The 25,689-nt window shown below is 39.1% G+C and overlaps 1 protein-coding gene across 1 annotated transcript in view; it reads right to left on the bottom strand.

Annotated features, from left to right (window-relative positions):
* eys (eyes shut homolog) overlaps window positions 1–25,689 on the bottom strand; it is a 144,009-nt gene that overhangs the window by 96,609 nt on the left and 21,711 nt on the right. Inside the window, exons 9-22 of the mRNA XM_041947814.1 lie at window positions 24,650–24,813; window positions 24,241–24,494; window positions 22,635–22,739; window positions 18,304–18,426; window positions 16,030–16,143; window positions 14,795–14,917; window positions 13,949–14,062; window positions 13,089–13,322; window positions 12,228–12,350; window positions 12,026–12,139; window positions 7,136–7,249; window positions 5,619–5,732; window positions 2,307–2,504; window positions 586–707 (exon numbers count right to left, since the gene is read on the bottom strand). Coding sequence (XP_041803748.1) covers window positions 586–707; window positions 2,307–2,504; window positions 5,619–5,732; window positions 7,136–7,249; window positions 12,026–12,139; window positions 12,228–12,350; window positions 13,089–13,322; window positions 13,949–14,062; window positions 14,795–14,917; window positions 16,030–16,143; window positions 18,304–18,426; window positions 22,635–22,739; window positions 24,241–24,494; window positions 24,650–24,813 — 2,016 coding nt within the window. The remainder of the gene's footprint in view (window positions 1–585; window positions 708–2,306; window positions 2,505–5,618; window positions 5,733–7,135; window positions 7,250–12,025; window positions 12,140–12,227; window positions 12,351–13,088; window positions 13,323–13,948; window positions 14,063–14,794; window positions 14,918–16,029; window positions 16,144–18,303; window positions 18,427–22,634; window positions 22,740–24,240; window positions 24,495–24,649; window positions 24,814–25,689) is intronic.

Raw genomic sequence — 25,689 nt, 5'->3', positions numbered from 1 at the left:
TGATCATTGATGTGCAATTTACAGCCTAAATTTCACAAGCTCTATTTTCAGTAATCATTTCAATAAGCATTTGCAGAAAATCAACTCAGCCCTGCAGCTACAAGACAAGCTTGTCTTGTTCATCCTACGTAAATATCTTAGCACTGTCGTCCAATCCAAAGTCTGCTAAATTAGCTTAGCTACGACGATTTAAGATGTGGCTAATGAGCTTTACAGACTAAACAAAATGATTATACAAACATCTAAAATAAAAGCTTTCTCTTTGTTTTATGTCTGTCAGATTTGAACCCAGAGCCATGTCGCCATATTTTAGTCTTTTTATCAATACACCACAATTTGTGTAATAGCACAGTTATTATTATCTTACTGCAATAGAAATGCTTTCAAACATTAACTGTGTGACAGTCATCAAAGGTAATAGACAACGCCTTGATTCAGGTTAATGTCAACATTTTATGATAAACTGTAGTGTTTTAAATGAGTTCTCAACTGCAGTGATTTACAGGACATTGGGCTGTTTTAAAGCCTTTTAAAAGCCATTATATCAGCGCGTTATACTGCCAAACAAAAAAAGTTTCAACTTACCAGATGGAGGTCCTTGCATATTGAATTGGTACTGCAGGAACTGTTCACGCAGTCATCAATGTCTTGCTCACATCTTAGCCCAGCATAACCAGGGTTGCAAAGGCAGTAAAAACCGTCTACAACTGAAACACAATCAGTGGGACAGTTACAGGACCTTGCATCATAAATTAATTCACTCTGCTCTCAGAAGGTCCTATTAATGCGCTACATATCTGTACAGGTAAGTGCTGATTACGAGTATAAAGCACTTTCACCACTTTGATTTCATCTTTTTAATGGATACGACCATATAAAACAAACGCCTTGCGCTGTGTCACCCCAACATGTTGCTGCTAAATCTATGTTACCTCCTTCTGCGTCAGTCTGACAGATTCTGACACTCTAACCATCTTCAGATGAACCTGTCTGCAATGGCCATTCAGTCCTCTTTTCTCCTACTACTTTCCTCATCCCCCGTCTGTACTTATCCCACTCCTTCTCAATGAAAGCCTGAAAGCCCAGACATTTGTTTTCACACTCTCAACACACTTGCAACACACTGAATGAGGTGGAAAGAGGTGCAACAGAGGGAGAGAGCCCATTTCATGGACATTCTTTATTCAGATGTTACAAATGTGCCAATTTCTTCCATCAGAAGTTACAATCTCCCACGTCTAATAATCCATTCCTTCCTCTCTTTAATTATTAATGACGTTGAAGCGGGATGCATCATTCTGTTTCTCCAACACAACACTGGTGTACAGGCAGCCAGTGACAGAGGTAATTGCAGTTCTTACAGGAGTGAATTTATTACTTCCCCAGTCAGGGTCCCAGGATTCTTCATTATCCCAAAGATTTACCACGTAATCTATGCTGTCACTCTGTCTTGGTGCGTGTAGCTGCTATTACTCTCATTAAATGCTTTAGGTCCTGGGTGGCAGCAGCATTACTCATCTCAGCCACTGTAGCTATGCAGTGCTCTCCCTGGTGGCTGGCTGGATGCTGCTGAGCGCCGGCCAATAGGTCCTATAGGCCTGCCTCACTAACCTAAGGTGAACTGGCTGCACTCAAGATGAGTCGGGACAGCTGGCCGAGGTCTACTGGAGCACAGTGAAGGATAGGTTGCTCTTTCATAGCGATCCACAGCTGACGCTGTTTTGTTCCGGCATAATCCAGTGGCAGGCGCAACAAGGGATTTGTTGAGATTCCACGAAAGAAAGTCAAACTGCAATGCAAATATTTTTGCTACTGAGAGATATCTAATTTGACAAATTTGAATTCTTATGTGATCAATAAGTTTTTAATCACTATGCTAGAGATAGAATCCATAGGGCTAAAATGTTATCAGACAGCCACAGGAAGGCAAACAATATTCTGCCTTGAGCTTTGATTGTATTAATTTTGTCATTTATCATCCATTATTCAAATCGCAGCACAACATTGATGCTAACTGATTTCCTTTTACAGTTACGTTAAGGAACTAATCAAGCCTACTCCAGCAGGTAATGTCCTGGATCCTCACATCAGATGGAATAGCTCCACTCATAACACCCTTATTAGCTGCAATGGTGACCTAATTGAAAACTGCCTGTCAGACTGTAAGTGAGCAAAACCAAATTTGACATAGCCACTATGTGTGTGTGTGTGTGTGGGTGTGTGTGTGTGTGTGTGTGTGTGTGTAGGTTCGCTTCCATCTCAAGTGCCGGTTAGTAAGCATGTTGGCAAGATAGGCTGTTTCTTACCATCATAGCAGAAGCCGTGAAAACAGGGGCTGGAACTGCACTCATCCACATTGATTTCACAGCGGGGGCCAGTGAAGCCCCGGCGACAGTGACAGCGGAAACCCAAAGGGAAATGGTCCTGATCCAACTCCTCCACACACACTGCACCATTCTCGCACGGATTACTGGCCTCACAGGGTAAGAACTCACAATTATGACCTGGAGTGAGGCAAAGAAACACACGTTGGAGGACAATACAGCAGACAACAATCTGTGGAGGAACAGTAGAAATGTTAACCTGGGGATATTAAAGATTAAGCTGTTTCTCTTACTGTTACTCTTTCCCCGTGCAGCAGAGTCCTCATTAAAACAGAATGTAAACTACTAGAATGATAAACACCAATGACCAAAATATTTGCAATCACAGATTCCTCGTAGATACTAAACAGTCAAACACTCAGGACGCTGCTTTAGGTGCATTTCACTTGCAGTTTTTATTTCTTCCATTTCTGTGCCTGAACATTAGAAATGAAATGACTGGTGTTACTACAGTATCTGAAATATTAGAAGTTAGTGCTTGTGACAAGTTACTGAATGTCTCAGTTCAGATTAGTAGTCACATGCTCCATGCTGATTTGTAACATGGCCAATTGCAGTCAGTACGTAGTCGTGAGTCTGCAGTGTGGTGCATCTCTAACAGACTAAACTAAAACGCTCACCATTATAAATAAACAGAGCTGCTAGCAGAGCTGTAGACATAATAACATTCAGTTCAGTTACTAATGTGCTAACTGAAGGTCGCCATTTGCACTATTAAGAATTTTGTGTCACTTTGTTTTAGCAAATTGCTCAAACTGCTTGAAAAAAAAATCACCCCACTCAAGCACAAGTAAGAACGCATGAAATACAAACAAAGGGAAAGAAATAAGCAGCATGCATGTGTACGAACGATCTGCACAAAGCAAGTGTGCAACATCAATTAGTGCAGGCAATGCGTGATAAATGAGCTCATAAAGGAAGTTGCAAAACATGCAAAGCTAGACACACGACCAGTTATGTGTCCTACCTCTGATAATTTCTGTAAAACAATCATACATAGAAGGAAAAAATGTATGTTAATAAATTCTTAAAGAAGCTGCTACAATAATCAACAATAAAATCAAAAAAAAAAAAAAGAAGAAAATGGGTTCTGCATGCTTTAATCAAAATGCACATCATCATTTTCGGTTGAGCCACAGCTGATTACTGGCACCATAAGTAATTTGACAGCCAGATAAAGGCAGAAAGCTCAGTTCTCGCTATGTCAACTTATTTCATTGAAATTTAGTGAACACTGAAATTTGGTACTTATATTTTGTGCCATTATACAACAGCATGCAGTAAACAATATTTTATTGATAGGTTCATAATAAAACAACTTCGTGACCAGGCAAAAGTTACTTTCCACAGTATAAGAAGGGCATGATAGTGAAGCTCCATGAAGCAATACTTAGACAGAAACACTGAAATGACTCTCTGTAGTATGAAAGGGTTGCAAGGCCAATCTCAATGAGACTCAACAACAGAACTGGAGTGCAGCAGCGTTTCCACTGCCAAGACCCTTGTTTTAGTATTATCACACTTGTACTGTGGCTACCCACCATTTGGAGACACTAAAGAACAAAACATGCAGTGTGTGTGTACAGACTTGGAGAACGAGTGGAATTGTGGGATTGTGTATTAAATCAAAGAGGACAAAAGAATTTCAATTTGCTTTAGACACATTGTGCTTCTCAGATGTGTGATCTCTAATGAGGAAGATGAATGAGGTGCTGATTGAGTCGAGCAACAATCTGGTGTAAACCAGGGCTTCTGCTTTTGTTGGATGTAGCATTTCTGAAGCAGCTGGAAACTTCGGCCACAAAGTAATTTGCGCAGCGTGAGACTCAAAACTGAATGTTCTGACGTGATTCTAAGTTACTTTGCATACTCTGCTCTTTTGCTTTCATAATATTAAATACAGAAAATAAAAAAGAAATTGTTATAGATTCAACCACATTGTAACCACATCATGGTATGACCTCTACCATGCCTTCTATGGTGAGTCTAATCTAAGGTACTAAGGTAAGTCTAATTTCTGTTGCACTTTCTGTCCTTTGAATTAAAGCTGAAGACTTTCTTTCTTTCTTGAATCTCCTTATGCTGTCAGTGTGTCTTTGAAGTGCCTTTATGTAATTTCCATGTGCCTTTTTCAAGAGTCACTTCCTCCTGGCCATTCTGCCTTAAAGGCTAGATTTGTGAAGTGCTGCCCTGACTGTTGTCCTTCCAGGAAGAGCCCATAGCCAACGAGCTCATTAGATCTGTCAGAGAGGTCCATGAGTTTTGACCAAGGTCCTTCTTGACTGGTTGCTCGGTTTGTTAGCATGAGTGTGTCTAGGAACAGTCTGGACGTTTTTTTTTTTTTCATTTATTCATGACAGAGTCTTTTGTGCTCCCCAGAAATCCCACTTCAAGAATTTTGACTTCATGGTAGAGCCTCCTCTCCAACATGCACAGACAACAGCAGCTCTCTAATAATGACAAACAGCTTGTGTTTTGCTGTAAATCATATTCAGAAAATTGCAGTCATTACCAATATGGGATATAAACAAGCTGTGCCAACAAGTCAACATCATAAAAAATCTGGTCATTTAAGATTGTTTTATGTTTGATTATATTTTTCCTGTTCAAGTACAAGTGGTGTAGTACCATCTTAATACTAAATAATCCACTCATAATTAAATAATTCACACTGCAATATACTCTCATTATTGCTTACAAACATGGTAAACTAAATATAAATTAGTAGTTAGACAAGAATTTAATGATAGAGCATTTTCACTTTGAGTAACTAGTGCTGGCCATTACAAAATGACATTATGAAAACTAGAGCCATGTTTGGGCTACAAACTGTGTTCATTCATTAAATCCAGTCTGAGCTCCTCACCATCTCCTCCTCTATTGTAAAATTAGAGAAAGAAACTGAATCTGAATCTCTTTCGCTGTTAGTAAAACCATCCATTACCACAAATCACCCATCAGCATTTTCCCCGCTGATATGCGATGATAATGCTGTACAGTGGCACGAGCTCTCTCCTCTGACTAAATGATGGAAGCTGTCACTTGTGTGGCAGAAGCCACTATCATAGCTCACATGGCACTAATTACTCAGTTTTTTCTTTATTTAATCACAGGTAGCAAATGAAGATGTACTATTTTGTTGAGACATGCGAAGTGAGTTCAGACAGGTGAAAATAATAGTATGTGAAGTTAATTAACTTTGCTTTTTGTCCCCATTCCCTCAGTGCTCATTACCTTTAAATGGAGCCACACATTGGCAGAAGTAATTACCAGGCTGGTCAATGCAAGTGGCTCCATTCTTGCAGGGAGATGAAGCACACTCATCAATGTCAAGTTCACACTTCGCACCTTTGACAGGAAAAAACATAGATAAATAAATATGTTATATCCAAGGGTCACCGACATAAAGTTGGCAGTTCTAAAACAGTCAGTGTTTAGATGACAAAACACATCACTGGCAGTGTTGTAAGTTGTGCTACAGGCTTGTTTAGCACAGGAGTTGAATGCATTAGATAAACAGTATAAACCTGAAAAAAGTGGGTCAGGGTTTTTTGCATTATTTGGGGGATTGTGTATGTGTATACCACACATACAGAAGATCGGGGAAGCTGCACTGTAGTGCTGAATACAGCTATAAAACCTGAGAGGGCTCCCTATGGTGTTGCAACATGGTATCAAACAGCAAAGAATATCCTCACAGCAAGACCTCCATTTCAGATATAATTTCTGAACGTTCAAAAAAGTTTTCTTCAACATATAATTCAGAGGGATAACAAAGGACACAGCACTGCAACCAGTTTTACTGCACTGTGAATCCTGCTCTGTGGCAATTATTAGCAATTATTAGGAAACTGTTACAGTGTTTGATCTTTCCAGGTGGAAATACATCATCTTTGTAGTAGAGTCATTATTCATCGTTGTACGCTTAATAGTTGCCATCACAGCATCACATGTAGGAAATAATTAAATAATAAATTAGAAATATTCATGCAAGACTTCAAAATATGTGCATGCATTAAACCATCCTGCAGTCTCTGTGCAATTAAGAGGAGCTGCTGACTCCACTTTGCAAAAAACCTACCTGTTTTAACAGCAATGCATAATTTATGAATAAAGATATGACTGTCTGAATGTGTTATTGTTCTAATTGGTGACTTAGAAAACATACAAATAAGGGAAACATTTTCCAAATGTAGGTCAGTGTCTTCATACACTAAAACAAACTTCTGTGCGTGAACATTAGACATGAAATGACTGGTGTTACTGCAGCAACCTAAAATATTATAATTTTGTGCCTGTGACAAAACAATTACTGAATGAATAGTCTCCATCCCCAGTTCTGATTGGCAGTCATGCTCCATGATGATGTAAAACACAGCCAGTTGCATTCAGGACGTAGAGGTGACTCTGCAGTGTGGTGCCCCGCTAACACGCTTCACTGAAATGCTTGAAAATACACGTGCCGAACATCACCATGTTAGCATTGTGAGCATGTTCGCATACTAATATTATTTAGCTGAAAGCACTGCTACTACAAGAGCCATGCAATACCACTGCTAACCTTACACTGTAAAGCTTAACCCTCTGACAAGTGTAGATTCATTTCTGGTACCATGCTTTATGGTGTTTTTATTTTGAAATGCAATACAAAATATCTCCATATATCCCAATATGTGTACAGTGGTTTCGTATCAGTTGCAAGCTACTGCGTGTACTAAACATGCCCAAATATATGAAGTGCATTCACTAACCTGTAAAGCCAGGCATACAGACACATCCATATCCATGAACAAGGTCTACACATGTGGCATTGTGCAAGCAGGGTGAAGATATACACTCATCTATGTTGACTTCACAGTAGTCCCCTGCAAAGACATGGCATTTAAACAAGTCAGTGATCACAAGTCCCACACTGCATCTTTGATTTGTAAACGTTTATGAGTCATGCTCAGTTTTCCACTTTCTCTCAGCTTGATGAATATATGTTGCAGTTGATTTATAGCCTCTTCGTGCAGAAAATGTGATGATTGGTGGCATCTTGAATCCCTTGGTTGCAGTATATTGAGACAGTTGTCACAAAAATTAACTCAGCCAGATATTTCACATGGTATAAACACATTTTTACCGTTATGCTGGCAAAATTAATTTGACACTGATATTTTGTTTTGAAAATTTAATACAAATAGGGCATTTAAATTCAGAAGTCAAAGTTTTAACAGCTAAACAAATTCACTGTTCCTGTAAAAAAACAACATTGTCATCTTTCTGTACTAACAGCATACTCTACAGCATGCACAGAGCGGATTTATTTTTATATTGTATATAACACAAAGAATTGCTCATGTAGTATAGAATATAGATTACTCTCTTGGTATTTCCCCCTAATTCGTTTTCTCTGACAATACAAAGCAGATCAGCTGCACACAAGCTAAGCCTCAAGATGACTTTCTGGAGCACTATTTTACACATTTAGAGTCTCTGTAAGCTTTGGAGGAGGCTGTTACACGTGTGAAATTCTAAAATCAGTAGAGGTCTTTGAATTACAGCAACATCTCATATAACACAGCGTACTGCTTGTGCTGCTCTTATAACAGTCATGTGGCCTGAAGGTTAGCATGAGTTAAGTGTTGACGCACTGAGGTTCTCTTAGAGATGTTGTCAATACTGATGCTCAGCTCAGCCAAAAGCATTTTGATCTCTCTGAAAGGCTTTGGGGATATGCAAAGATTTTTTGAATCCACTTACTGCTGGCAGAAGTGCAGCTTCAGCAAAACTGTTACAGCAGGTTTGCTCACTTACGAACTTTATGTAAACACATCATTATTTGTCTCGGTCTATTCTCAGATTCTTATCAGCCGACACCTATAAAGGAACCAATTACCTTCATAATTAGATTCTCAGTATAAACCAACTGTATTCAGAAATTAGATCTTACTGTACGATTGTTTTGCACCATTAGCATTCATTTCAGAGTTGATTTCAGATCATCATTATAAAATCTGGTTTGGACATTTGTGGTTCCAGGAGGATAATTACAGCTCCTTGGCAAAAAAAAAAAAAAATGCACTGGTCAGGTTTATGCTCCCTGGAGGATAAACACATCTACATTTTTGGCAGGTCAAATAGTCAACTTTCTACATAAAAGATCAGAAACAAATCTCTAGATTTCCATAAAATTTGCTGTAGATATTGTTCCCCAGTGGGTGACTCTTGACCTTTACACTGGTATCACCATCAGGTCAATTCAGTACAGTAATGCCATGCAGTTTGCTGAACACATTCATGCTCACAGTAGAATAAGCCCTTTGGATTTTTAGGACTCCGTGCTCTTTATTCAGTCATTGCCCTAAAGATTAACATTACATTTTAGCTTCAATTTTGGTAAAAACAACTTGAGTCAAGCAAAACTAAAATTGCCATAATTTCATTCGTCTTTCCAACACTCACATATCATGGGGTGCAATAAATAGTGCAAGCTGTAGTGGTCTGGTAGCGACGCTTTGGAGTGCTAGTTTTGTTGAGGAAAGGATGAGCACTAGAAACTTCTATCTGAACAATATAAACTAGAAGAGCACTGTGAAAACACTGTGCCCAAGTGCTCCATAACGACTACTTTCTGTATGATGTTTGAGCAACTATGTGTACTAAGTGCTGGCTACCGCTGAGGTTCACCTGTACCCGTGAATGTGAATTGTGATGTGGAGACATATAATTTCTAGCACTGGCTATGTTTATGCTACTGAACTTTAATAAAATCTACCAGATTTTAAAATGTATTGCAACAAACTGAACAGAATATATAACCTCCTTGGTGGTGGTAATTACAATTACAAAACAAAAAAAAACAAAAATAAATAAAACACAATTTCTTTGCATATTCACTAACATCCTACTGTTATACTACTACTACCACTATATAGTCCACATACTGTATTTTGTTCAGGCGCTAGGCTCAAAAATGTACTGCATCATGCATGTAAGTATTTGTAATTTTGACTAGAGTATTTACAGTAGATGCACAAATTGTGTGTTTATGCTAAGATACCTGCATGATTAAGCACATCACCTGCCACACACTATGAGCAGAGAGCCGTGTCCCTCTTCACATAAAAAATATAGTCCTGATGGGATTTCTGTGGCTCCTCTGGAACTGTACTTCAATAAAAGGTTTCCATTATTGAGAGGCATCAAGGCTGAAGGGAATGATGGAATGTAATCAAAAATTGTTTGTTGCAGTAAATCCTAAAAACGTGCAGACTGGCAGCCAGAGCGTCGGCCACCTTTTCATTCCTACAATATATCTATAGGAGCACCTGTAGTTTAAGGAGAAGTTCAATAAGAGTGATGACAAACGCCCCTTTGACTTTCCTGAAACCTGATCGCAGTCAACCATTTTACAAATCAAAACGATCACACTGTTTAATGAGTAGATTCTACTTGTACATTGCTAGGGATTGAAGTCAAACGTTCAACATTACATTTATCAATTATGTTTACACTGTTGTGTTAGCAAGATGCTCTGTTTGTGGTGCTATAAGACATTACACCATACTCCATGTACAGTATTTGAATGGGATGAAAAGAGGAGTGAGGAAACCAGGCTGAACAGACTTGTCCCGTGTACTGCATTGACACAACTGTGATAGTGCAAGTTAACACTGAAGAGAACACAAATTAAATTAAATATAATTAAAAGTTTGCAGTAAACCCTGCTCTGTTATTCAATGAACTGGCCTGTATGTACTATATTTACTGTTCTTTATGTACTTCCTTATGTTGTTTTATCAGTGTTTTGTCTTTTTCTCTTAATTATAATAATAATCAACAATGATAATAATAAAACCATACTTAATAGTTCACCCATACATGTTAAATTATGGCATTATTTTGAAAGTACATCTCTTAGAAAAGCTTCAGTACCAAATTAGAAATTCCGAAGAAAAAAAAATTTCTATTGATGCATTGAGTAATTTTAATGACTACTGTTGTTATGGTAACCAAATGAGCAATTTCTAGAAGAACAAGTTTTATATAATTTGTTTAAAGCTAAGTTAATAGCGCTATAAAAATAAAGGTTTTCTAATTAATTCAAGCCTCACTCATTACCAGAGTATTATTTACCTCCAAGCAGTCAAACAGATCCCTGTCGGTCACTGGAGTGGTTAAAGCACCCACAGGTCTATGGTTCCATGTATAATCTGGGAAAAGTTTTGCTTCTAAAACCAACAATTGAATTGACTTCAATATTTCTTTACATTATTAGTATGCTCAGTTAGCCCGACCATACCCATGCATACTGTATGAGTAGAAGTGTTTAGCAGAGGCAAGTTATTTTCAAAATATTATACTACTAGTTATTTCATTTGAAAGTGATAAGTTACTCAACAATATTTCTGCCTGTATGGAGTAATGAGTTACTGATTAGACTACTTTTGCATTTATTTCACCAAAATAACTGCAGAAGAGTGACAAATGTTATATTTGTTATATCTGCAACGGTTATATTACAGTCTGCAATAATAATCAGCCTTGGCATAACTTTGTCTCTATGGCAACGCTAGCTGACTTTATGATTGGTTTTGACAGGAATTTCACTGACAAGCTTTATCAGGTTTTTCCTACTTGTACGTCTCGCACAACAGATACGCTCTCATTTTAATCTATGCAGCTGTCTGCACCGGCTCCATGCAGGCTCGAGTCTAGGCCGTGTCTCACGTGCGAAACCATTTCCTGAAGCATTTATTTAGGCTTCAAGTCCATTTTATCGACAATGCACACTTAAACGCGAAGTCGAGGCCCAAAAAAAGGCACTGAATAAACATACATTTGTAGTAAACATGATTCATTCAATAGATGTTCAAACTAAATAAACAGACAAGAAAGGAAGCAGGGGCACAATTTAAGGGGCTCCAGACTTCCTCAAAAAATCTGAGTTTTGTGAGTTTTTGTTGTTGACTGAAGGCGAAGCAGTTGAAAATTGTCAAATCTTCAAAAATAGTAATTGCAATTTGGTCTTTTGTCACCCTAGGGCGAAAGTGCCCAGACTCCTTTAAAGAAAATTGCAGAATTTGGTGAGCTAAGTTAGTGGTAAATCTATCAACTTAGTGAAACATTGTCTATGACAAATGCTTAATTATTTCACACCACTTGTAAATTCGGCAAACACGTGAATCCAGACTTCTGCCAAATAGGCAATCTTGCAATGCACTATCCAGTTAGAGCGACCACAGCATTATTCAGCTTTTTTATGGTTATGTTTAAGCACTGATGGCACTTGGTTAGAGAAATATCATGTCTGTTTTAATGCAGAAAGAGTCAGCAGTGACCTGAGACACCAAAATCAGGATGTTTCCCTAACCTTAGCCAAAGTGCTTTCATTGCCTAAACCTCACCACAGACAGGAGTCGGGACATGAACCCTGGATTCTGTCACATTCACAGTTCTGCACTTTATATGCCCACCATCCACCCGACCACCTCCCTGAGACTCCAGTGTGGTACATAAATTTTATTCACTCAAAGAAACGTTGTCTCTGGACATAATCCAAGCAATGATTATGTTCGTCAGCACAATGTAGTTATGAAGACACTAGGAGACAGGGTTGTGTATAACACAGTCATGGTAGGAAGTGCATAAAATACCTGTGGTTCCAAGAGGACACTGGCAGCTGAATGAGTTGAGTTCATCAATGCAGGAACCTCCATTTTGACAAGGCTGGCTTAGACATTCATTCACTTCAATCTCGCACTGATTTCCTAAGAAAGTATGAAAAGTACACAACATGTTGACACGTTGCTCCTGTGAATAAAATGCCATGTTAACTCACAAAGAACACTCACTTACCAATAAATCCAGGCGCACAGAAGCAACTATAGCCACTGAGAGCGTCTTTACAAATGCTCAGGACTCCACACGGCTTTTCTTCACAGTCGTCAATGTTTATCTCACAAAACTGGCCTGTTAAACCTGGAGAGAGGGAATAAGATGTTCAGTAGGATGTCTCCATTTCAGAGCAGTTATGACTGTTGGCTGTTTATACTAATACTGCAGAGTAAAGATCTCGAGTAATGATCATACGATTAGTCCTTAAGAATTACAATTACAGAGCCAAATAATAACTGTTTGATCACTTGGTCTTCTTCCCGTCTTCCATTTCTTTTTAATGCACAAGCAAAAGACAACATGTGCAATGACCATACAGGAACCATGTAGGTATTCAGGCTAAACACTTGAAAAATGATTCATGTGTGATTTGTGTGAATTTCTGCAATGAAATGTAATACAAGTAAAGTTAATTTCCTTTTTTTAATTGATACAATCTAATTATTGCATGAATGAAATTTCAGGTACTATCTGCTGCACTCCCTGCTCCTGTTATCTAATGCCCATATGTTCCATTGATTGTAAACTTTTCCTTTGATAAAACAGCAACAAAAAGACTTTCGGGTCCTAAGTGGGCAAACAGGTATTCCAAGCATCATCACTGCTTTGAAGTCAGCTCACAACCTGATGAACTGAGCCCTGACTTGCACATTTCATAAGGCTGTTGCGTGTTGTTGCTTAAGGCCAAAGAGATTAGACTCCCACAGAGAAGGAAGCTGAACAAGGGAAAGCATCAAACCGGGAGTGTGTCTGCTATGTGCATGCTTCATTCGAGGAACTGCCTCCATTTGAAACAAGCCCCTGCTGGATGGTGAAACCTACCTGGTAAACAATCACACTTGAACCCTCCCGATAGATCCGCACACGCTGAACCATGCTGACACAGACCATCAACACAGTGGTTTATAGGTGTTTTGCAGTGCAGCCCCATGTACCCATGTTGACACACACATCTATAAGTATTTGCCAGCTCTTCACAGAGGAGAGTCCCCTCAGGGTCACAAGGATTCGACACACATTGGTTCACAGACGAGGAGCAGTCATTGCTGTGGTATCCTGTAAGAGGTGGGATCAAAGAAGTGATTGATGTGCTGTGCTGTGTACAGTATCCTCCTGCCTTCCCACGGCTGGCACACATCATAGATTGGGATTTCACGTAATGCCGTCATCGCCAGTGTTTTGCCTCACCGCTGATTTACATATTTTATCCAGCTAGAGCCTGAAGCACCACAACCAAGGAGGGATTTCCGCAACCGTATACAACCCACAGGGAAAAAAAAAAAAAAACTGTGGTGTGTGTGTGGCTTTTTTCACCAATTGTAATCAATTTGTGGATTTGTACATGTGCTTCCTAATGGCATTCACGTAGAAGTAAAAGCTGCTTTGGTGATACCACAGTAATCAACAACACTAATATGTTTTCACACGCATAAAGGGCTGAATTTAGAAAAGAGGGATTCGTGTAGAAAAAGCAAAGAAGAGCACATGACACACTGTGGTTATACTGATTATATAGCTTAGTATTATTTTTTACAGACCACAGTATCAAGTGTCTACATTTCTAGATGGAATTACTATGGCAACTGAAGATCAAACGGCAAGTTTGATTCATGTATCAAAACAAAGACTGAGCTGAACAAATTTATGAACAAATCTACTGTATAAATGCTCCTGTTCAATACCTGGAGGGCAAATACAGAGTGTTTCCCCTGCAAAGTTGTGAGTGCAGGTTCCTCCGTTTTTGCAGAACTCAACATCTGATGCACATGGAGAGACAGACGTGGAGCAGTTCTTACCTGAAAGATAAATAAAGATCGCTAAATGAGGGCAATAAAGACAAACACCAACTACTACAAAAAAAACATCACCAACATAATGACAGATCTCAAAGAAACGAGTGTGACCGCAGAGAGTGACGACCATTAACATGATGAACCAGCATGATGTGAGGGATGTGAGTGTTCGGTAATGGAGCCAGCAGGGGTGACACTTTAGTATAACTGCCATATCTCTGTACTTTCAGCGTCTTTCAGTTTCTTCCCACAGCCAAAGCCACACATAATTGATTTTGTCTATTTTCCTGCCTGCTTACAGCGTTACATGATAAATGTGAACAAATCTCGGTTACTCCAAACATATGGGGATGAGCAATACAATGATACAACATAAAAGTGGAGACAAAATGAACATGTACTAGTCATGTACATCTTAGCATTATGTCAAATTGAATCAGTATTACTGTAAATGTTCCTGCGCTGCCTTCAATAAAAGACAGACAGCACCTTCTTAAATCTTTGAATCAATACATTATCTTAAATAAATATGTTGTTCTGTATTCAGTTTCTGCAGGAGGAGAAACAAAGATATCTTTTGTCTATCAGACTCTCTGCAGTCAGTCTGAGATTGGTAAATGAGCTCTTAGATTAGACAGTGGGGCCACTTCGATAGTTATCACTGCTGAAGATTCATCAATCTGCACTATTTTCATTAAAACCTTAACTATGAAAATGATGACACAGATAACTCACCAGCGAAGCCCGCAGGACAGATGCACTCATAGTCTGCAACCAGGTCAATACATGTGGAATTATTGGCGCAGTATCCATGGACACATTCATCATAGTTGATTTCACAGTTCAACCCCCCAAACCCTGGTACAAAGAGAGAAAGAAAAATCTCATCAGAGATGGCATGTGAATGTCAGTAAAATACCACAGTTGAAAGGATACTAATTACTATCAAATTGCACCCAAAAGCAATTTATTACTGTTGTGAAATTTTACATGACTTTTCACTGCAAACTTGTCATAAGTAAACAACCACATAATCTGGAGACTAGACTGCATCACAGCCTGAAAGTGAGGAGATAAATTAGATTTTGTCATATTGTGTGTGCCTGCTTGATTAACATGTTTTGCATGGAGGGTTATAGCAGCACATTTGATATTTTGAGAATAAAAGGTTAAAGTCACAAACTAAAAGTGAGTGCCGCCAATTTCTGACATTTTAGTCCCCCATAAATATATTCCACCGCATGGTCACGCTACAAAATGACTATCATTAGCACTGTCACACACTGCAGCTACAGGAGGCCCATGACTAATGCTTGGCTATCAGCACCATCGGTGCAGGTCAAATTCTCATCATTTCTCAAACTGACCATGGAACCAATTTCCACCTCTCTCCATGTCATAAAATTTGACAATTATCCTGACTTCATTAAAAATGCATAACAAGCTTCACCAGCAATCAAGGTTTAATCAGAGGTAAGTCTCACAGGTAAGATGTCAACTGGACCAAGAAATTATTGGAAAAATAGCTGAGATTCATTCTTCCTTCCTGCACTGATGCGGGTGACAATTTGTGATGGAATGATTTTGTGTGATTTGAAATGAAATTCAAAGCAAATATTTGTTAAAAGTTATTTTGCTGTAAGCAAGGAAACATGAGAAACTGTGTCTATGACACTGATTAGTTTCTGTTCTTTGGCCCAAAGTGTGCTAATCAGCTAAATCACCTGTTGTGTTTGGTCAGGACAAAGTTCTGTGAACTCTCAACCCTCCATGACACACGGCTGCAGAAATATTGCTGCAAACAATGAAACAATTTGTGCTAAAGTATTTCTGAATGGCTTTTTCAGTTAAGCCACAATCATAACTCCCGGGCTGAAACCGGTCGGCTGCACACTTAAAAACCAACAAAGGTCTGAGTTAGCCACATAATCGTATCATCTCTACTATTGGGGGATCTAATTGCAACTTACCCTCTGAGCAGAAGCAGTGATACAGGTCAGTGCCGTCCACACAACTACCACCGTTCTGGCATGGTTTTGACTCACACTCGTTGAGATTTACTTCACAAAACGACCCTCCAAACCCTGCAGCATATATATAAAAAAACAATGTTATTAGAATTCTTCTGCACAGTTTCATTCCTCAGCCAATTAGGATCAGCATGACTTTGTTTTCACAAACAAAAGCTGGTTTTCAAAGCTTGTATTGATTCAAAGAGCTTGCTGGGCACATGCAGACTCAGTTCACTGGATCATTTAATCATGTTTAATAAGAGCCAGTCATTGCCCTTCTGATTTATTACATTAAACAGGCCAAATCCAGTGATTTTTAAGACCAAAGTCAATCTATACACAAAGAGAGCCACATGAAACAAATACCATGCATCAGTGCACATGTGTAAAAGCACACACACCATACATACACACACATGCACGCGCATACACACAGGCCATTAAAGAGACGAAACATGTCAGCGTTTACGGCACATTATTGCTGGTGCTACACAGGCTGTTTGTGGGTTAACCTGACACTTATCTACCAAACAGCATTTGTTCTATCATTGTGTACAATGTGAATGTTTCACACAGCCAGCCAAGGACTAAACAGAGCATAATGGATGCATCTGGAGATGCTCTTCACAGCTAGGGATGTAGAAAAATGAATCTAAAAAGAACAGTCAGAATAAGCAGTTTTCCTCCAAAATAATACTGTAGCGTTACACAAAAACAAGAGCAACAACCGAACAAAAACAAGTGCTGCATTGCGAAAACCTGCTGTATGACAAAAACTGTCTCATGCCAAGTGGTGCTTTTAAACAACAGCCTTTGGAGCGCACATATTTTTTTGGCAAAAATAAGTCCTGCACTGCAAAGTTGTTCCTTCGAAATAGATGCTAATGTAAAACAAAAAGATGCTGATGTTGAAAACTGTTTCTTGGCTGTAAAAACACAATTACTGCCCGGCGAAATCTGCTCTTCAAGACAGTTAAATTACTCGATAAATAAGAAACACACAGACCATTTTTAGTTCATGCAACATTCTCAGATCAAGGCTATGATTTGGTTGTATATGTTAAATATTAGGTCAAAAGGTTTGCAGCGTGGGGGTCACAGTATAGTGAAGGAGGGTATGAATAACATGTTTTGGAAGGCGAGACAGCCGACCTGAAACATTAGGACAAGGCAACATCTCGCAGTTTGCCCTTGAGAAGTGATCTGGGTAGACCAGCTCGCTGCAGGTTGCTTTCATTTACATAAGAAATCACTCACAATCCTTCACTTTGACATCTGCCGAGCATAAGTGCAACAGGAGTAATGGAGTTACGGTTATTGATTGGGTTACATGAACTTCTATGTAATAGCCATTCATTTGAAAAGAGATAGCAGGGCTGGTGTGGAGTACTGTCGACTGAATTATGATTGGCTTGGCAGGAAAAACGTTTTTATTTCAAATACTGTTAACTGTATCCAGGAATAAGCTGCATGATTTCCTGTGCATGTACACACAGTGCTATACTGGCACTCTGTCACTTGCTATATATCCTTGACTTGCAAGACTCTGAAGTGTGGTTACCTCTGGCAAGCTTCAGAGTATCTAATAGGTCAAGCCTCTTCTACTTGCTCCAGTGTTATCCCTGTCACTGCTGGCAGCTCTGGCTGTGATAAAACTGTCATCCTCATGGGGGGAAATCAGAGGGACTTGACTGACACGCAAACAAAATTCTGTTTTTTGCAGGAATTTTCACATTTTTGTGTAAATGAGCATAAGCATACAATCATCAGATGATTATAAAGGTGTTAAGGCATCTGTGAAGATTCTCAGTCATCCAGGTCATGGTTATCCAAGGAGGGTTGAATCAAGGGCAACAGGACTTGTTTGTAGAAACCAGAAAAGCCCCCTGGAGGAGAGGAGAAACGTTTTCAAGTTTCTACAACCCAGTCCAGCTGCCCTTGATTCAACCCTCCTTGGATGAGGTGTGAAAACTTTATGCACCAGTTTTGGGACATGAGAAGGACTCATTGCGCAGTCTTGATCTGATAAAACAAAAAACTGGACATACTTTTTGATGCACAGACAGCTCAATATCATCTGAAGCAGCAGCATTTACGATACAGCGAAATACTCCTTTCAGTAGAGAGAACTTAGTAAGCAACAGAAAATGTTCCCAGTCTCACCATGTGCTCGTTTTCCACCTGTTTATACACCCACTTGACAAATCTAACACCTGCTCAAGGCTTGCTCACCTCTTTCACATGTGCATGAGACATTCTGTCCACCCTTGGTCTCAGCACATATTAATGTGTGTTCGCTGCATATTCCAAATGAGCAGAGGTCAATATCCACAGAGCAATCTTTCCCCTTGAACCCTGCAATGAAAAATGAGTTAACAATGGAGAAGGGAAATTCAGCTAAACGCAGGAAAATAAGAAATAAGGACTGAATTCATAAAGCAGTAGCACACATTATGCAGCACTTATTTGTGTATGTTTTATTAGTCAAAGACACCTTTTCTTTAGCGGATTAATGGGGGTATTGATTGTTCCCCTTGCAATCTACCTGCTATGCAGTATGCTAATTGAGTGAATAATTGACAGAGACCCACCACACCAAACTGATCTATATCACATTTATCTGCTCCACCAAATGCATGTCTGCATGTCACTGATAGATACCCATGTCAATATCTATTGTTGTAAATAAAGCACAGACAGATGGTGTGACTGATACTCATTACGTGCGTTTGCACAAATAAAGATGACTTAAGGGGAGAGTCCTGAAATAGATTACCCTGTTTTTCCGCTGACATCACTCTGTCTGACCTGTGCCTATAAGGTAACATAAAACCCTGCTAAATTAGTGCTAAAAAGCAAATCCTTCCTGGCTTATACTCAATTGAAAACAGTACAAAGACAATATACTTAATGTTCATTGATATTTGTAAATATCTGCTTATTCTGAATTTGATGCCTGTAACACGTTTCACATTTCAAGTTGGGACTGGAGCAACAAAGGACTGGGAAAGTTGTGGAACGCTCCAAAAACACCTGTTTGGAACATTCCACAGGTAAACAGGTTGATTGGTAACAGGTGATAGCATCATGATTGGATTGTGGGCTCAGCCGCTCACAAGCGAGGTTCGACATTTTGTGACACTTCATGGGCTCAGGTTAGTTTGTTTGCTAATGATCACATTCTGTTTTTACCAAATTGTTTTGGAATTGGAGTTGTAGGAAAAACATGAAGACATACATTTAATGGCTACTTTCACAAAGGCTCTATGGAGTCAGATAATATTTGGGTTTTCAAAGTACAAAATGTTCAAAATTCATACTCAAGCTAACCAAAAACCCCTTTAAAGCAGAAGCCTCTAAACAGGAAGAATGTACCCATATTCCTGTCACTTTAATCTGTGTGCAGTGGCTGTCTGCAAAGTAGGTCTCACTCACTGGCAAAGGAGTGAAATATTTCCAACATCACTTCCTTATGCAAATCCCTTTTATCAAGACTTGAATATACACTGAGGACAGCAGTCATATAACATTACATAGCTCCTGTTGTCAGCAGTCTCCACATTCTTTACATTGTAACCTGTATTCAAAGCAGCGTACTTTACATCAACACATCTATCTAGATGTTTGATGACCTTCCAACTACCCTTTTCCCGTCATATTATGTATTGCCTTGACTAGTTAATGGACAGCTATTGCCTCCAACAGAGTGCTTCAGAAGTGTTTAATAACCAATTGTGCATGCAATTCACTCTGAGGTTAATGTTGCATGAAGGAATGTCACATTTACAGTGTCACCGTCTCCAAATGGGACTCCCTATTCTGACAGCTACTAGAGGCTCAGCCCAACTCTGCTGCAAAAAGAAAGGCAGAAAGTAAAAGTGTTTTTCATTTTATCTCAAAAAGCACACTATCAATAAGACTGCATACTGTGATGCATTGTGGAATACACTGAAGTCCTCATGCACTCGTGTGCAGTGGTTAATGATAACAGCCATGGGTCATAACTATTCCTTGGCTCAGAGAACTGCTGTTCATCAGCATATTTAATCACCTCTCATCAACAACGTTCTGACTGCTTCACTGAGCTGAAAAACTGAAAATCATGTTCTTGGATAGAAATCACCAAATTCAGTTTAATAAATATAATGAGTAACGGTTCTATACGATTAGGAAGACTGGATCTCCACCAAAGGACTCACGTTTTGGGCCTTCTTTGTTCGTTAAGCTGGCAGGGTGAATATAATACAGAGTTCAATGAAATTTGGTGTCAGGTACTCTGAAGGAAAGAGTGACTGGTTTTCAGTTCTACTGTCGCACAAAAACCATCTTTCCCTGGTTTGTCTGGCCATTCCTTCTAAATTTGACTGTATCTTTGCTAAATTTGGCACTAAAAATATTTGGATGAGCCACCAAACATCAAGTGAAAATGCACACCAAACCATTTTCCTGGTATTGGTTCTAACCTTCTTGTACCTGTTAGCTTGAATAAAATCTCAAACTTGCTGAATGTCTTCTGCAGTACCCAAATGTAGATGACATGCACATTGTAAGTCACGCAGAAAAAATTGGTGGCATGACTGCAACATTATGATTTTAAATGGTACAAACTTCAGGGTCATGAGTGTGACTCAGTCATGACAGGATTTAGGCGTTTTCTCCAAAAATCCATGGCTGCCATCAGCTAATTAGCATGATTGCCAACCATGATGTGTGTTTTGATGCAGATCCAGATGCAGATTAAACATTCGAGGAGGACTGTGCAAACTTGGCTGGAGTATACAGGAGAGCTTTCTAGCATACTTATGCGTCGTTCCAGTCTTAATAATAATTTGAAAAATTGCTACACTGATAAAAGTGTAAGACTGTAGTGTAGCTGCAAACAGGAAACAGCGGCATGAATGGGTCTGAACACTGGATTGAAAAATAGTGATCGTCTTTTCTGATTCTGTGTGCTTTTGTAGGGAGAAGCAAGCGAACCTAACAGGCCATTTATCTAACTGGATTTCTGAAAAGATAAAGTGATCAAAAACACCTGTCCATAAATCTGTCAATGAAATCAAACAGTAATGGAAGCTTTACTGACACATTGGTGTTCTGTTTTGGCCCAAATCTAATTTGAGCAAAAGGCAGAAAACCAATAAGAGCAGATTATTTACAGTGATGCATTTACTGCATCCATAATGTTATAAAAATACACCATGTAACATGTACTGCACATGTTTCAGTGCAGTTAATGTTTAAATGACTTTACCCACATTTGTGTTGATTTATCGTGCAGTAATAAGAGGCCTGTGTGGCTGAGGTGTGTGAGATGCACAATGACAACAAAACAGTGCTGATATTTTTTCACTACATCAAATTCAACCATCCTAAGCATGAGGACTGATTTTCAGAAGAACACAAGAGGAAAACATCCAACATGAGCTGTGCTGTTCTTCTGCCTTTGTGGAATATATATTAAGAAAATAATTTACCAAAACAGATACGGCCAGAATGTATTTTGTGTCCTGTCAACACCTATGTTTTGTCGATTTTATTTTTCAAATATTTGTCTGTAATCCTGTTCTGTGGATTGTGGCTGTTTACCATCGAATGTGACATTGGACTTGTAATGCCAAGTGGGCTGGCTGCAGCGTTCTGACTCGCACAATCAAGTAGTGATTAAGTATTTTATTACCGGAGGGCATCGTAAAATCAGCAGCACACTGAGGAATGCAACACCACCCTCTATTATGGACTGATTATGGATCCTTTCTGGAACATGTCTTATAACATGTCTAGCATATAGAAACATGTAAAACATGGTGTCACAGTTGAAGGGCGATGCTGAAAACTGAACCTCAGTCCAATTAGGAAAGCCATGTTTACATGCAAAGATCAATCTTTGCAGGTCTGCTGATGTAAATTTTAACATTGATTCTAAAAAATAAAATGTGAAAAACTAATTATTTTTCCTTTATTTTGACTGGTTCCTAGCCTGCATTTAAATTTCAAAAGACTAGGGTAACCGATAATTCCTCTCTTTACAATCTTTGGGAGCACACCCTGAACAAACACTAAAAATGATCAAAATAAACAAGTTTGTATGTAAATGTATGAGGAACAATCTTTTAACAGATTCCCAAGGCACAGTGTGTCCTATAAAATGTCAAACATATAGAAACCGAATCTCAGTCTAATTAGGGGAGTCATGTTGACATGCAACAGTGTTGTTTTCTTTGCAGGTCGACTGATGTCGATTTTCACCTTCATTCTAAAACATGAAATGTGAAAAACTAGCTTTTTTTTTTTAACTGTAACCCATAATACAGATTTATTACTTCTATTAGCTTGTGAGGAGCCTTTAGGTGCTTATTTTAGCTGGTTCCCAGCCTGCATTCAAACTTTCAAAAGACCAGGGTAACTGATAATTCCAGTCTTTGCTATCTTTGGAAGCACATCTTGAATAAAACCTGAAAAATGATCAAAGTAAACACACAAGTTTGTAGATTCCCAAGGCACAGTATACAGAAAATTAATGGCATGATATTTTTGTAAACATGTACCAAGTACTTGGTACTTACCAAGAGGACAATGACAAATGTAGTCATTTATCAGATCCATACACGAGCCTCCATTTAGACAAGGCTGCGACCAGCAGTCATTTACATTCTCAGAGCAGGTCCTTCCTGCAGGATAAAGAGAAACAAATCAACTCTATTTAAAGATACATGGAATACAATTAAAAATATGCTTTAACTACGAAATTTTGCCATCACTGTGGTTAATAATTACAGTATTGGAAGATGTGAAGCTCTAATACATAAATGGTGATTCTAACCACAACTATATTCAGTGCAGATGCAGTACAAATTTCAGTTTATTTTCTAAACAATGAGCAGCACCTGGTTTATTGAAGACAGGATTTTATTTCATGAGGCAGCTGATTACTTCACTCTCTACTGGCTCAAAAATGTGATTGAATGATTATGTGTTCAGCATGTTGCAGCTTGTATGTATGCACAAATAGTGTAACCTCAATTTTAGTATCCTCTAGGCAAGAGTTAGACATGGAATTGATTTAAGATTTAACTGACAAATCTAAAGCTCCACTTCGTCTGGCCTCTGGCGGTATTTCAGACCTCTGAGTTGTCTGTGAGCCGGAGAGCTCATAGACAACTAACAGCCTGACATACTCAAGCACTGCTCCTCTATCTGCACTGCTGTCTACACCAACGGCAACTGTACATTTGCCATCACAACCCCACACACAGGCAAGTGGTCTGTTTATCATGTACTGTAAAACACATAATTAAGGTACCTGCTGACTGTAGCTCCAGTCTAAATGTACTGTACAAGACACGAGAAAGATACTGAGCCACATCATTATGCCGATATTAATGAATTTAACTGCTTAGACATTTCTGCACTGTTGGACATTTAGACTTTTTTATCACACATGGGCAAGATTGGCAATTTTACCAGTCCACATTATGCCAAATGTCTAAGAAACAGACAGACTGTTTTGAATGTACATAATATATAAGACATAAAAAAGAGGAACTTTTTACAATATTTACTCTGCAAGTTAAACATAAACAAGTATGGCACAGATGTTATGAATATGTTTATGAATATCATAAAAACTGGTGCTTGCATTAACAGTGCTAAATGAATGCACACCTTCAAGCTACAAGCTTTGCTTGTGGTTAGATTCTGAATATTATTTTAGTAATACAAATGAGTTATTGTTTTACTTTGCAATGAAATGGACGTGATTTTTATGTTACTATAAATCTGGTTCTAATGCATACTGATTTACACAAGGAGATCACCTTCCCAAAACTATCAAACAGCATTATGATTATTAAGAAGCTGTTTTTTTTTGTATGTCTGAATTTCAATCTTTTCTATGTATAGTAATTCCAATTTGTCCAGCTACGTCCACCATATGTAAACCTGTAAACCCAACCTGCATATTTGCCCTGACCACCGGCACATATCAAATTTCAATATGAAAATTGTACCTACTGCTCAATAATCCTGCACTTTCTGGGTGAATGCTGCATATTTCTGTCTCCAGTATCTAAACTTTTCAATACTAAAACATGCTCTAAAACCCAGTATTCCTGTGGCTGGCCATACTAATGGCTGTAAATAGGCTCACATTCGCATCAGATGGTCTCATACCCTCAAACCCTGGGGGACAGTAGCACCGATAATCACTGATTAGGTCCACACAGGTGGCTCCACTTGCGCAAGGGAAGCTGTTGCACTCATTTGTTTCCAGTTCACAGAGCGACCCTTCAAATCCAAGCATGCAACGGCAGGTAAAGTTGTGCTGCTGGTCCAGGCAAACACCATGTTCAGAGCAGCGATGGCCAACACAGTAATCAATGTCCTCTTCACAGTAGATGCCTGTATATCCTCTGGGACAAAGGCAGCTAGCAATAGATCAAAGAGAATTTCTTAATACTGTACAGAGTAAAAGGAATTCTTTCAACCCTGAAGGAAGGGAACAGCAAATGTCACGGCTTTTACAATCATTGACATTCTGGTGCCTGAATGGCCTGAAGACAATCAAGATTTGAACGCTCACCTGTAACCGTCAATCTCATCCACACAAGTGGCTCCATTTTGACACCAATGTCGAACACAATCATTGACATTTATACGGCAGTTCTGGCCAGACCAACCAGGTGTGCAGATACAGGTGTAGCTACTGGCATTATTCAGCACGCATCGTCCTCCATTGGCACATGGCTGTTGATAGAAGGTAGAGCTGTTAGATGCATATGTCATGATAAGAGGCACGCTGCTTCATGTGCAAAAATGAAATCGCTTCATCTTGTATGATAATATGCTAGACTGGACTGAGCCCTTTCTGGGCAAAAATACAACTATCATTTTATAGTTCAACCCCTTATCATTTCTTGCTCCTGGCTGCCTGAGAATGAGCTTCATTACAGCCACATGACACACTCATGAATACTGATTCATGCTTTATACTGGGTTTATTCAGTATTCCATGTAGCATCTACATCATGTCTTACAAGACAAGATCAATGGTCATTGAGGGCTAAAGCTCCCAAGTGTTCTGTGCAATAAAACAGATACGCCTGCTAGCTGGTACATGTGTAGATATAGCAGAGGAGAAACAAAGGGGCAGAGGAAGCGCTGGCTTGTGCAACGGTGTATAATGCAGACATCATGGCATTTCTGTCAGGCGGCCAACACAAGCCTTTCTCCACAGTGAGTGATCATCTCCATCTGTCATCTGAAGTAGATCCTCTCGTTCAGGTTTGCTTGCTTTTTTTTTTTAAATGCAGAGGATGGATTCATCTACATGCAAAGAAAGTCGTGCATTAAAAAAATGCAGACATTCAGGCAAATCTTCAGCGGCACTCATCTGTGTCAGGTGGCTGCAGCCCTTTCAGTGCTGCAAATATGCTCTCCTTGTGCATGCCAAGAGCAAAACCCTGACAAACAATCACACAGTTCCAGCTTTGTCTTCTTGCAACATGACTGCCTAAAAATCTGGAAGAAGTGTGAGCACATTTAAACTAAATAAAGGACATAAAAATGTGCTTCAATGACTTTAAATATGTAGCAGACAGCGTGTGAATACTGTGAATATAC

This window comes from Chelmon rostratus, chromosome 11 (genome assembly GCF_017976325.1).
Source record: "Chelmon rostratus isolate fCheRos1 chromosome 11, fCheRos1.pri, whole genome shotgun sequence".
In the NCBI taxonomy this organism is placed as follows: Eukaryota; Metazoa; Chordata; class Actinopteri; order Chaetodontiformes; family Chaetodontidae; genus Chelmon; species Chelmon rostratus.
The sequence above is the reverse complement of the archived record's forward strand: the minus strand, read 5'-3'. Positions and strand labels throughout refer to the sequence as shown.